Consider the following 13,829-nt stretch of genomic DNA (forward strand, 5'->3'; position numbering starts at 1 on the left):
GTTGCACAAGGAGATATTGAGGCTTACTGATTAGTTTTGAAGGGATGATGGTATTAAATGCCAAACTGTAGTCAATGAAGAGCATTCTGATGTATGCATCTTCACTCTCCAGATGTTCCAGGATTGAGTGAAGAGCCAATGAAATGGCATCTGCTATTGACCTGTTGAGACACTAGGCAAATTGGAGCTGATCTAAGTTTCTTCTCAGGTGGCAGCTGTTACCAGCCTCTCAAAGCACTTCATCAGGGTGTTGTAAGTGCTACTGGCTTCATCAGAATGGACGTAAGTGCTATTGGATGATACTCATTTAGGTAGATTGCCACGTTCCTCTTAGGCACTGGTATAATTGAAGCCTGCTTAAATTAGCTAGGTACTTCAGACCACCAAAGCAAGCGGTTAAATATATCGGAGAACACTCCAGCCAGTTGATCAGCACAGGTCTTTCGTACTCAGCCAGTTACCCTGTCTGAGTCAGATGCTTCACCCTCCTGAAGAATGCGCTCACATTGGCCTCAGGGACAGAAATCACAGGGTCATCGAGAGTTGTGGGTGTTCGTGAATATGCCTCCATGTAATATCTTTATTAGGCACACCTCAGCCTCCAGTTCCATCATTCCATAGGCTACTTCTGAACCCTCGTAATTTACTTTCTACTTTATACTGCAGTGTTGGTTGGACTGCATCTGGAACATCATGAGCAATTCTTGGCCTTGTACCCAAGGAAAGATGTGGTGGCCCCACAGGGGCTGCCGAGGAAGTTTGCAAGAATGGTCTTAGGAATGGAAACCTAAGGAGCATTGGATATCTCAGGGCCTTACTCAAGTTCAGAAGGGTGGAGGGGTATCTCTTTGAAACCTGATGAATATTGGTAGTTTTTAACTGGAGTGAGTGGTTGTGACATGGGAGCAGAATTAGGCCATTGGGCCCATTGAATCTGCTCTGTTATTTCATCATGGCCGATCCATTTCCCTCTGAACCCCATTCCCCCCCATTTCTTACACCCTGACTAATCAAGAACCGAGCGACCTCCGCCTATAATACACCTGGCCTCCACATCTGAGAGGATGTTCCCTATAGTGGGAGAGTCTAGGGCCAGAGAGCACAGCCTCAGATTACAAGGACGTCCCTTTAGAACACAGATGAGGAGAAAGTTCTTCAGCCAGAGGGTGGTAAACCTATGAAATTTATTGCCACCGATGGCTGCAGAGGTCACATCATCAAATATATTTAATACAGAGGTTGATAGATTTACGATTGAAATCTGCAGAAGCGGGGATGGGGTTGGTAAAGGGCTGAAGAAGAAACCAATCCCTTCCCAACTTCTAAGTTTATCCACCCTCCCCAACCCACCCACTTTACCCCTCATCTGCCAGCTTGTACTTCTTTCCCTCACATTGTTATTCTGCCTTCTTCCCTTCCTGCCCTGCAGAGATGCCGGCTGACTGGTTGAGTTACTTCAGTATCTAGTGTGAGAAGCCGGGGTAAACTTGACTTTCTATTGGTCCGAGTGGGCTGTTTCTGTGACGTATAACTCTATTTTATTTTAGTCTACTTCTTTCCATACCCCTTTTACCCGTGAGACTTTCCTCCCCCGTTTCTTTTTCCCTCTCGTTGCCCCACTGCGAGCATGAATGAATGAATGAATGAATGAATCAATCAATTAATCAGGGCGGCGGAGGGAGGCGCATGCGCGGCGCGGGGCGGCCGGGCACGGCGTCCAATCAGGTGGCGCAGGAGCGGTGATGACGCGTCACCCGGGCAGCGGCTCAGTCGGAGGGCGGTGCGAGGGTCCTCAGCGCCTTGGTTCGTCGCGGTAACGTAGCCCGGAGCTTCGGTCGATTCTCCCCTTTGCCCTCACCCGTCCCTCTGGCCGCCCCGGCATCTCGCAGCAGCAACAGCCGTTTGGACTCGCTCGCTGATCGGATGGCGCTTACATCCGTGCTCGAGGCCCCGAGCCTGGGCCTGTTGCTGCTACTTGCCGTGGGCGCCAGCGCCGTGGAAGTGAAGCGGCCCCGCGGCGTCTCCCTATTGAGTGAGTACCCGGCGCAAATCGTGCAATGCTTTTCATACAGCGAGCGCCAAACCTTGCTTTTAGTGACCGTGCAACAAGTGTTTATTTTAAAGCGCGGTACCTAGCAACACATTTAAAATGCAGACCAAATGTTGGAGAATACCGCTGCTGCTTTCAAATCTCTTACTAGCTCTTCCTTCAGTTAGTCCCGACGAAGGGTCTCGGCCCGAAACGTCGACTGTACCTCTTCCTAGAGATGCTGCCTGGCCTGCTGCGTTCACCAGCAACTTTTATGTGTGCTGCAGGAAATGATCCCGTATTTCTGCGAGTGAGGGACCATTAGGGCAATAACATGCAGTGCAACTCGTTATACACTACAACTCATTTGGAATGCAATACAACATGTGGCGGAAAATTCCTGTATATATTGTTCTTAGTTTCAACAACAATTATACTTTGGATACAGTGTAGATATTGGCAAGCAACAGTATGAGGAATATTTAGCAGTTCCCCGCAAAGTATAGAGCAGTACCCACAATTTTGTGTGAACTAATTGTGAGATTGTGCAGATGCTGGAAATCCAGAGCAACACACGCAAAATTGCTGGAGGAACTCAGCAGGTCAGGCAACATCTATGAAAATGAATAAACAATGAATAAAATTGTTTTGGATAGAGACCCCGAAGGACTGGAAAGGAAGGGGGAAGACAATAAAATTAAAAAGATGGGGGAAGGAGGTGATAAATGGAACCAGGCAGGTGGGAAAGGGCTGGAAAAGAAGTATTCTGAAAGAGAGAGTGGACCATGGGAGGAAGGGAAGATAGAAGGGCACCCAGGGGAGGTGATAGGTGAGAAGAGAGAGGCTAGAATGGGGAATTGAAGAAAATGGAAGGGGTGAGGATAAAAAGAGAAAAAAAAGTACTGGAAGGAGAAATTGATGTTCATGCCATCAGGTTGGAGGCTACCTTGATGGAATAGGTGGTGTTGCTCCTCACCCTCATGGTAGAAGGTAGGAGGATCAGCATCTTGTATTCTATTTAGGTAGCTTCCAACCTAATGGCATGAACATCGCTTTCTTCAACTTCCTTTAATTTCTCTGCCCTCCCCGCTCTTTTTCTATTCCCCATTCTGGCTTATTTCTCACCTGGTCATGACCTCCCTCTGGCTTCCCCTCTTTCTGTTCTCCTGTTGTCCTCCCCTATCAGATTCCTCCTTCAGCCCTTCACATCTTGCACCTATCACCTTCCAGCTTCCCCCACACACCCTCCCCTCTTGGTCAGATCAGCCATGATTTTATTGAATGGTGGAGCAGGCTTGGCGGGCCAGATGGCCGACTCCTGCTCCTATTTCTTACGTTCTTGTGTTCTTACGTGTTTTTACCTATCACCTACCAGTTTGTACTCCAACCCCTCCTCCCACCTCCTTATTCTGACTTCTGCCCCCTTCCTTTCTAAACCTGATGAAGGGTCACAGCCTGAAACGTGGACTGCTTATACCATTCTATACATGCTGCCTGACTTGCTGAGTTCCTCCAGCATTTTATGTACGTTCATCAAGATTTCCAGCTTCTGCATAATCTCTTGTGTTTATGAAAAGAAAATTGTTATGAGGCGTGTGAGTGGTGTTAAAACAATGTTTCACTTTGGCCACTTTGTTCTGTGTATGCATAATTAGCCTTTGAATTTGACATATCCAGTTGTTACTGGGAGATCAAGAGCCACACAGCCAATATTAGTGCTGGACAATGCCAGTAGGTATTGATTGAGGAAAAATAGTTCAATGGTTTAAACAAGAAAAAAATCTGCAGATGCTGGATATCAAAGTAATACACACAAAATGCTGGAGGAACTCAGCAGGCCAAGCAGCATCTATGGAAAAGAGTAAAGAGTTGACGTTTTGGGCCAAGACCCTTCATCAGGACTGGAATGAGAAGGGTAGAGATGAAAAGTCAGAGTAAGAAGGTGGGGGGGAAGAGAGGAAGAAGTTCAGGGTTGTAGGTGATAGCTGAAACCGGGAGGGATGAAGTGAAGAGCTGGGAAGTCAGCTGGTGAAGGAGATGAAGGGCTGGAGAAGGGGGAATCTGATAGAAGAGAACAGAAGGTCATGAAAAAAGGGAAGGGGGAGGAGCACCAGAGGGAAGTGATGGGCAGGTATGCAGATGAGGTGAGAGAGGAAAATGGGAATGGTGATGGGGGGGGAGGTGGGGGTAAGTTATCGGAAGTTCGAGAAATAGATGTTCATGCCAACAAGTTGGAGCTGACCCAGATGATTCCAGGTGTTGCTCCTCCAATTCAAGTTGGGAATGGGAAGTAGAATTGAAATAGGTGGCCGCTGGGAGTTCCCACTTTTTCTGGCGGATGGAACATGGGTGCTTGGCGAAGTGGTCTCCCAGTCTGTTGGGTCTCACCGATAGACAGGAGGTGACAACTGGGAGTACCGGATACAGCAGTTCACTCCAACAGAACAGGTGAAGTGTCGCCTCAGGTGGAAGGACTGTTTGGGGCCTGAATGGTAGTGAGGAAGGAGGTGGAGCACTTGTTCTGCTTGCAAGGGTAAGTACCAGGAGCAAGATCAATGGGGAGGGACAACTGGACAAAGGAGTCACACAGGGATCCCTGTGGAAATCAGAAAGTGGAGGCAGGGGAGGGAAATGTGCTTGGTGGTGGAACCCCATTGGAGATGGCAGAAGTTACTGAGAATAATGTGCTGTACACGGAGGCTGGTGGGCTATTATGTGAGGACGATAGGAGCCCTATCCCTGGTGAGGTGGCAGGTGGATAGGGTGAGGGGAGACGTGTGTGAAATAGAAGAGATGCGGGTGAGGGCAGCATTGATGGTGGAGGATTAAAGCCCCTTTCTTTGAAAGAGGACAGCTCGTTAGTTCTGGAATGAAAAGCCTCATCTTGAGTGCAGATGCATTGGAGATGGAGGAATTGAGAGAAGGGGATGACATTTTTACAGGTGATTGGGTGGAAGAGGTATAGTCCAGGTAGCTGTGAGAATCAATGGGCTCATAAAAGATGTGAGAAGATAAACTGTCTTAAGAGATAGAGACAGAGTGATCGAGAAAGGGGAGGGAGGTGTCAGAAATGGACCGGATAAATTTGAGGGCAGGGTGGAAGTTGGAGGCAAAGTTGAAGTCGACGAGCTCAGCCTGGATGCAGGAAGCAGCACCAATGTAGTCATTGATGTAGCGTAGGAGAAGTTGGGGAGTGATACCGCTATAGGCTTGGAACATAGAATGTTCCACGTCGCCCACAAAAGGCGGGCATAGCTGGGATCTGTACAAGTGCCCATGGCTACACCTTTTGTTTGAAGAAAGTGGAAGGAGACAAAGGAGAAATTACTGAGCGTAAGGAGCAGTTCTGCCAGATGGAGGTGGTGGTGGTGGAGGGGAACTGGTTGGTTCTGGTGTTCATAAAGAATCCGGGGAGGGTTTTGCTGCCTTCCTGATGAGAAATGAAGGTGTATAGAAACTGGGCAACTATAGTGAACATGAGATGGCCGGGGAACTTGAAGTCATTGAAAAGATCAAACTGCAGATCAACTGCAAATGTTGCGTTCAGGTTGGGTGTACTAATGAAGTATTTCTGTTTGAGCTGAGGCAGCCTGACTCGGGAACCGTTCAGATCAGATGAGATGTATCCTGATAGGTGGCATGGTAGAATAGTGATTAGCACAATGTTTCATAGTTCACATATATTGTCTGTTCTTTTTTGTTGATATTGTACTTACAGCATTGAAAGTAGTTACAGTACAGTACATGACCTTTGGCCCACCATGTTGCACCGACCTTTTAACCTATTCGAAGACCTGCCTCTCGGTTTTTTTGCACTACTTTACTTCCCATTTTTCTATTTTCTATTTATGATTTATAATTTAAATTTTTAATATTTACTAATTTTTACTATTTTTAATATTTATAATCCAGGGAGCGGGAAGTGCAGAATCAAATATCGCTGTGATGATTGTACGTTCTAGTATCATTTGTTTGGCGACAATAAAGTATAAAGTATTTAACCTTTTCCTCCCACATCGACCTCCATTTTTCTATCATTCATACGTCTATCTGAGTTTCTTGTATGTCTCTAATGTATCTGCCTCTACCACCATTCTCTGTGTAGAGTTTACCTGTGAAATGCTCCACCTTATATTTTCCTCCGATCACTTTAAAATTATGCCTCCTCGTATTAGCCATTTTTGCCCTGGGGAAAAGTCTCTGGCTACCCACTGTTTCTAAGCCACATCTATCAAGTCACCTCTCATCCTCCTTCACACCGAAGAGAAAACTCCTAGCTCACTCAATCTCTCCTCATGAGTCATGCTCCTTAAACCAGGCGACGTTTCAGCAGAGCCTCTAGTGTGGTATGGGAAATATCCCAAGTCCTTCAGAGTCAGGGTTATTATTATGGATATATGTTATGAAATTTGTTTTGCAATGGACTATATAAAAATTACTGTAATGAATAAGATATATAAAATATACAGGCCAGCAGGAGAACAAAAGAGTGAGATTGTGTTCGTGGGTTCATGGACTGATGTTGGAGGGGGAAGAAGCTGTTCATAAAATGTTGAGTGTGCATCCTCAGGCCTTTGTACCTCCTCCCTGATGGTAGCCATGAACAGAGGGCATGTTCTGGATGGCGAGGGTCCTTTTTGCAAATCTCCTTGATTGTGGGGAGACTAGTACCTGTGATGGAGCTGGCTGCGACTACAGCCCTCTGCAGCTTTCCCCGCCCCCCCCCGCCCCGCCCCGCCCCGCCCCACCCTTTGGCTTGGATTGAATTGTAACTTTATCCCTAAACAGACTTCGATATTTTAAAGTTTCTGTTATGTTTTGTAACTTGTATACAGACATCCATAGCATAGTACATCTTAAGTGTCCCATTCAGGCCTAAGGATTTAATTGATGTAGACGATTTCATACTTTTGGGATAATGTTTTTCTTGACAAGGTGGATCACTCTACTTGGCAGGTGAAACTTGTGGCCATGGAACGATCTCAGGTTCTGGGCCGGCCTTTATGCTGGTTGTAGGAGATGACTCTGAAACTGCTGGAAGTAGTTCTGACAGTGGTAGCTGCCTTTCTGTGCATTTTGATCTTGAGAAGATGCATTTAGTTAACCGGAGTATTCTCTTATCCTTCCGATTGCTCCCCTTGCAATCTGGTCCCTCTTGTTAAAGCTCGCAAAGTAAATTCTGGTTCTTTGTACTCACAAAAGCCGAATGCTTACAACTTTCCTGAAGCTCCTTGAACTCCCTTCCAGCTTAAAACCAAGCCACATTTTGTAAGTAACTGCCTGATAAACATCGGAAGCTTTCTCAGATACGTTGCCTACAAAAACTCTTATAGTCGAACCCCTGCTTTTGGCGCTTTCACACTTCCTCTGAGCAACATGGCCCTTCGTTGGTCTAATATGCTTTCTGACCAGAGGCACACGGTTGTTACCAACACCTGTTTGTCCTCTGAGGAATAGTTCACGGTGTACACCATGGAGATAGTTGTGGCATTATTCAGTATCCTTAATTCACTTTCAGTTGGCTTCATTGCAGGGGATGTGGCATGCAAATAGTGGATGGATCTCCCATCAGGTTGTGGTTGTCTCAGCCAGTCATGTCCCCACAATGCTGGCCCTCCTGTTTTGCCATATACAAGCCCAATGTGGCCTGTTGGTTGTTCTATTTCACTGTCATGAATGTCATTCCCGCAGGAGTTATCTTTCCTCCAGTACAAGTTCTTAGTTGAATATCTGCAGGCTTCAGTTTGTTATCTTCGAAATGCCATTCACTGATTTTCTGTAATGACTGAAACAGCTGAGCCAGTATCCAATTCCATTTTAATTAATTTGGTGTTCACTTCAGGTGTACGCCATATTGTTTGTCTGTTGTTAGTTTTCACATTCTAAATCTCAAGGCTACTTACTCAGTCTTGTGTAACTCATTATCAGATTTTTCATCAACGGCATGCAGATTAGTGCCCTTCTCTGTGCAGACCATTTATTTTTGTTTGCCTGACATGCTCTTTGGGTGTGTGTGTCCCACATTGTTACGTTTTCTGCAAGTTTCACCTTTAAATCTGCCTTTGTTTGATGTATATAAGCCCCGGCCTCAACAGAAACACAATTTGTTCAGACATGCCATTTTTCTGTTTAGACGTTACAATTTTGTTCATACACACTTTCTTTTTTGATTGCAATTCAATTGCATCTTCCTCTGTGGTTTCACTGTAACAGCAATTTCAATTCTCTTTTAAAATGTGAGTTGTGCTTCAGTTAGGAGTCATTTTTGAATGCTTTCTTTTAAGATTCCACAAACAAGATGATCTCTCAGTGAATCACTAAGCCCGTTACCAAACTGACAGCACTCAATTCAGCCACCTCTACTGAGATGGACTTCCGTTCCTTTTGATTCCGCTTATGAAACCTAAAGCGTTCTGCAATAATCAATAGCTTCAGTTTGGTTGGTGCAATCAAACTGCAAAGCAAACTGTACGCCTTTAAACCCAATGAAGTCAGCAAAATTGGTACTCATTTCTCATTGGCTATTTCGTTTGCTTCAAAATATTGTTGAATTAGCACAGTATACATATTCTAGTTACCTTGTGGATAATTAAATGCATCAATCTTTCTGATGTTGCCAGCCAGTTACGCTTTTCTTTATGATTATTATTACCAGGTATTCACACTTTATGAACTGTAAATTCTTCCATTTTCGGACCTTAAAAAAACTCGATCATGTCTTCCCTTCCAAAGAACTTGTGCTGCTTTTTGTAACTCGACTGTCTCAGTTTCATTTTAAAAATACCTCGTCACCAATGTTATGTTTTGTAACTTCAAAATATTAAACTAATTCAAAGTAAGACACAAGTCCGGGAATGTACGTTTAACTTTGAGTTTACTGTAAATGAGGCGGATGAGTGTCATGTGGTAACCTGAAGTCACTGATTGTACTGTTGCCTCTGTGTCAGAAAGTTCCATTCCTACTCCAAAGAGTCCAGCACAGAGTCAGTGTTCTGGTATGGTACTGTGGAAAGTTCTGGCCTTTCAGTGAAAATGTCGCAGTGAGATCATGTATGCCAGTTCAGGTTGTAATACAGGGTATAGTCGTACAATCGCTTCGTTCAAATTTGATCTATTGAATTTGTCAGATCCAGATGTTACTGGGGTATTGATGGGTCTTCAGGTGGCTGTTGAGGCTGATCTGGGATCCACATGTTCTGGTGCAGTGTGAGCAAGAGTGAGTGGCAACTGTGGTTAGCAGATTTAAAAACGCAAACACGAAATCTGCAGATGCTGGAATTTCAAGCAACACACATAAAGGTGTACCTCTTTACCTCTGTGCAGAGGTACCTCTTCCTATAGATGCTGCCTGGCCTGCTGCATTCTCCAGCAACTTTTATGTGTGGTGGTTAGTAGATGGTCTTTTTGTTGTTCAGTCTCTCCTTTCACAGCTGCTGTGTCAGAATCAGAATTGGGTTTAAACTGGCATATGTTATGAAATTTGTTAACTTTATGGCAGCAGTACTTGATAAACGTAGAGGGGAAAAAACTGAATTATAGTAAGTGTGTCTGCATATGTGTGTGTATATTTAAAATAAGTAGTGTACAAAAATGGGGTGGGGGGGAAGCTGTTCCTGATTGATGAGCATGTGCCTTCAGGCTTCTGTACCTGTTTCTGTCGGGAACAATGAGAAGAGGGTATATCCTGGGTGGTGAGGGTCCTCAATGATGGACACTGTCTGCCTAAGGCAGGGGTCCCCAGCCCTTTTTGCACCACAGACTGGTTTACTATTGACAATATTCTTGTGGACCGGCTGATGGGGGGGTGGTTAATCACAACCGTAATATAGGTGATAAGTCAACTATAAGTCACTTAAGTGGCTAATACACTCAATTTCGTTTCTAAAAGGTTTTATCTAACGAATTTAATATTAAGTACACCACATATTTTCCTCGCATGAATATAGTGATAAGTCAATTATAAGTCACTTATAAGTCAATAGCATCATAATATTCGCAGAGATATGATGCTGGAAATGGAAGCATTGTTTTCAGTGCTTTTGTGTATATCTCAGGATATTCAGCCTTGACTTTGATCCAGAATGCTGGCAGAGATGTTATGTCAAACATACTTTTCAGCCCACCGTCATTTGCAAGCTCGAGGAGTTGATCTTCTTCCCGCGCTGACATGGATGATTCACCGGGGATATTCACAAATGAGTTACGGACCCATTCCTTTGTATGTCTTGGGTCATTTGCGGTTGGGAAGTAACGCTTAAAATCTGTCGACAGCGAAGATGGGTGACCGCGCACCAGCTGTGAGAAGGACGGTGCTTCGATGTCCTCCGCTACGTCATCGATTCTCCTTGAAACTGTGGTAGCTGAAAGAGAAACCTGTGCCATCTTGTTAGCTGCAGCTTCTCCCAACAGTTCACGGCACATGTCCTTGGCAGCAGGCAGAATCAATTCTTCACCAACAGTGAAAGGCTTCTTAGCCTTAGCAATACGGCTAGACAGTAAGCATGATGCTCTCAGAGCAGCAGCGTTTGTGGAGATGGTGGCTCTCAGCGCTTGCTTCTGTCCCGCTTGCTCACGTTTTTTCCACTCAAAAAACTCAACAGGTTTGTCTTTAAGTGCAGGGTGCTTGGACTCCAGGTACCGAAGCAGTTTTGAGGGCTTTATTGCCTCATTAGACAGCTTGTCTCCACATATCACACACAGGGGGCTTGGAGCATGCGAGTCACCGGTCGCAATAAAGCCATATTTTATGTACGACTCCTCGTATTTTCTTTTGAAGGAAGCCTTCTTATTTTTTGCAGTCTTGGCCTCAGCTGTCTCTGCGTTATCATCATCGTTAAGCCTTTTATGTCCCCTACCACCTCTTCCAAAGAAACTCTCAAGCGACGTTTGTTTTTCACTCATAGGGTAGTTGTAGGTTATACCTACTGATGACCTTGCGTGGGTAATGACCTTGTGTGCGTTCAAGTTCAACAGTGGGCATGACAGGGAATGAGGAAAGGTGCAGCTAACTCGTATCGTTTCATATCGCCAAATCATATTGTTTCCTCGCGGCCCGGTGGTTGGGTACCACTGTCCTAAGGCATAGCTCCTTGAAGATGTCTTTGATACTACAGAGGCTAAGTACACATGATGGAGCTAACTAATTTTACGAGTTTCCGCAATTTCATGTTCTAGTTCATGTTGGCCTCATCCAGTACACTGGTGTACCTGTCCTTCCAGCTGATCCTCAAAATCTTTAGTAAGGGTCTTTGGTGGTAGTGTGACAGGACATAGGAGGTATAACAGCACTGGAAGAAAAAGGGCTGTTCTTCTTTATGCCTGGATGACACTAATTCTCCTCCACATGCCTCCGCTCCCCGCCATGGAGGTTTTGGGATCTCATAGCAATGTACAAGATTCTAACAGGACTGGACAGTGTAGATGCAGGAAGAATGTCTCAGATTGCTGTAGGACCAGGATTCATGTTCTTTAAGGATAAGAGGTGAGATTTTAGACCTGAAATGAGAAGCTTCCCCCTCAGATGGTGGTGACCCTGTGGAATTACCTACCGTCATGATGCTGCCACAAGTAAGCTTTTTATTGTATCTGTGCATACGTGGACTTGTGCATATGACAATAAATGCGACTTTGTCTACCAACTAAATCATTAAACATATTCAGGAAGGAATAGAATGTGTTCTAAAAATTGCAGGGATCATGGGGAGAAGTTTGTAGTAGGGTACTGAGTTTTGATTATTGGCCATGATTGTGGTCAAGTGGAGGCGCAGGCTCAGATGGCTGACTTCTATTTTTCTATCTTTCCATAATTAAATGTTCTGGAGTCTTTTCAACATGTTAATTGTCTGAGGCACTTACAAAAGTGACTGTACTTCATAAGTGTTTTAATGTAGTTATAGATTACCAACCATATTGAGTAAGTTGCTAAATTTGCTACCATGTGAGACAGTTAAAATGGTGCTGCTTATCAGGGACAATGGCATTTGCAGACATTCAATTAGAACATAGAATGGTACTGCATAATCATAGGAATTTCGGTCTACAAAGTTGTGCTGAGCTAGTTAAATTAGTAAATATATGCTCAACTAAACTAATCCCTCTGCTGGCTACACAATGTCTTTGTCCATACATTTCCTGCACGTTCATATGCCTATCAGAGAGCCTCTTAAACACCTTATTCATATGCTGCCTGGGGTGGTGATGGAAGCAAATATTCCAAGCCAATTTCCAGTTGGTAGTTTGGTATGTCTGTATCTTGATAATCTAATGCCTAGGTACCGCACCAATGAAATGTGGTCTTTATCATTACTAGCTGTGAACCAAACCAGGTTTTCATGCCTCAGAGCCATTGAAGACATGTAAAGCTGGATGAAAAATAACCAGTATGCATTCGAGGAGGAACTGTATAAATGCTTGAAGGGAAAGCAAAGGTTGTAAGGGATCCTGGTATTGACCAGTATGCTGTATAAGGATGGATACTGAGAGTTGGTAGCTGTTTTCCAATACTACTTGGCTGACTATTATTTGATTGTAGGATATTTGCATAAATACCAATAAATCCCCTCATAATGGCCGAAGATTGTAGTTCATTAGGAAAGAAGCAGCATTTTGGCCTTTCTGAAGTTTTAGAAGGTGTGCGGAACACAGACAATTGTAATCTTTTTCACTTACGATGGAACTAGTGGGAAAAACTGCATGGGGGATAAACTCCAAATTTCACCTGTAACTCGTAGTCCTGTTCTTGTAGATCAACAGTTTTACGAGGAGAACAAACTATTTACATGTCTGGACGGCTCAAAAACCATTCCTTTCCATGAGGTGAACGATGATTACTGCGATTGCAAGGATGGCTCGGATGAACCAGGTTAGATGAATTCATTTAAAAATTGAACTAAGTTGAAAGCTTGATTACTTCTGCATTACTAGTTGAGTGTTTCGTTCTTCATTTTGCATGTTTATGTGTTAGTGTATTGTACAGACGACTCCCATGGGGGGGGGGGGAGATGGCGGGTGATCATTGTTTAGTAAAATAAGAACCTGTATTACATTTTTCTGTAACTCAAAACCACATTTGTATGCACATCAAGAAATACATTTAAAAACAAAGTTTGGATAACTTGTGATTTCTTCAAGGACGAATTTCTGTAACTTGAATGGCCTTAACGCAGTGTAGTCTCCTGGTGTCAATAAAATGGAAGACAATAATTTCTAAGATTAGTATGTTATCAAAAGAAGTTTGTCCTCTATGCATACTTGTTAGTAATAAGATCTATTAATAATTTCTTGACATGTTTCTTTTTCTGAGGGCAGTTGGTGTGCTAATTTCTAAAGCATTTGATGGGCACAGATTGTAAGTGTATCTCATCTGCAAAAACTAATTTTATATCCAGTGAAATGTATTTATATTTAACAGATAGAATAGCTTATGAGCTAAGTGTTTCAGTGATCTATGTAGGAGAACTAAAGAAACGTCACTTTTTGTTACATAAGTATGGGACCAGTGGTGTCATTAAAATTTGCATTTGGGGTACTTATAAAATTTCAAGATTATATTGCATCTTGAATTATCCTAAGTTCCTTCTTGAAGTGTCATCCTTAAACCTGTTTTTTTGAAGGTGGTGTTCTTATTAAGTGTTGTTAGCAAATTTATTTTTGGTGAAAATTCAGAGTGTAAGACTGTCACTTTTAAGTGCAAATTTAATTTGCCCGTGCAGGTTTGTTAATGTACCAGTTTATAAACTTGCCTGTTCCGCATGGTGCTGCTGATGGTCATCTAAAGTGATGGAGCTGTGAGCCTGTTTTT

At 43.7% G+C, this 13,829-nt stretch overlaps 1 protein-coding gene across 2 annotated transcripts in view; it reads left to right on the forward strand.

The window, feature by feature from the left end:
* The first annotated feature begins 1,742 nt into the window (after positions 1–1,742).
* prkcsh (PRKCSH beta subunit of glucosidase II) overlaps positions 1,743–13,829 on the forward strand; it is a 113,334-nt gene continuing 101,247 nt past the window's right edge. For both annotated transcript variants that reach the window (XM_063035604.1, XM_063035605.1), the window contains exons 1-2: positions 1,743–2,032; positions 12,774–12,890. In XM_063035604.1, the coding sequence (XP_062891674.1) occupies positions 1,924–2,032; positions 12,774–12,890 (226 nt within the window). In that variant the 5' untranslated portion in view covers positions 1,743–1,923. The remainder of the gene's footprint in view (positions 2,033–12,773; positions 12,891–13,829) is intronic.

This window comes from Mobula hypostoma, chromosome 29, assembly GCF_963921235.1.
Source record: "Mobula hypostoma chromosome 29, sMobHyp1.1, whole genome shotgun sequence".
NCBI classification, from domain to species: domain Eukaryota; kingdom Metazoa; phylum Chordata; class Chondrichthyes; order Myliobatiformes; family Myliobatidae; genus Mobula; species Mobula hypostoma.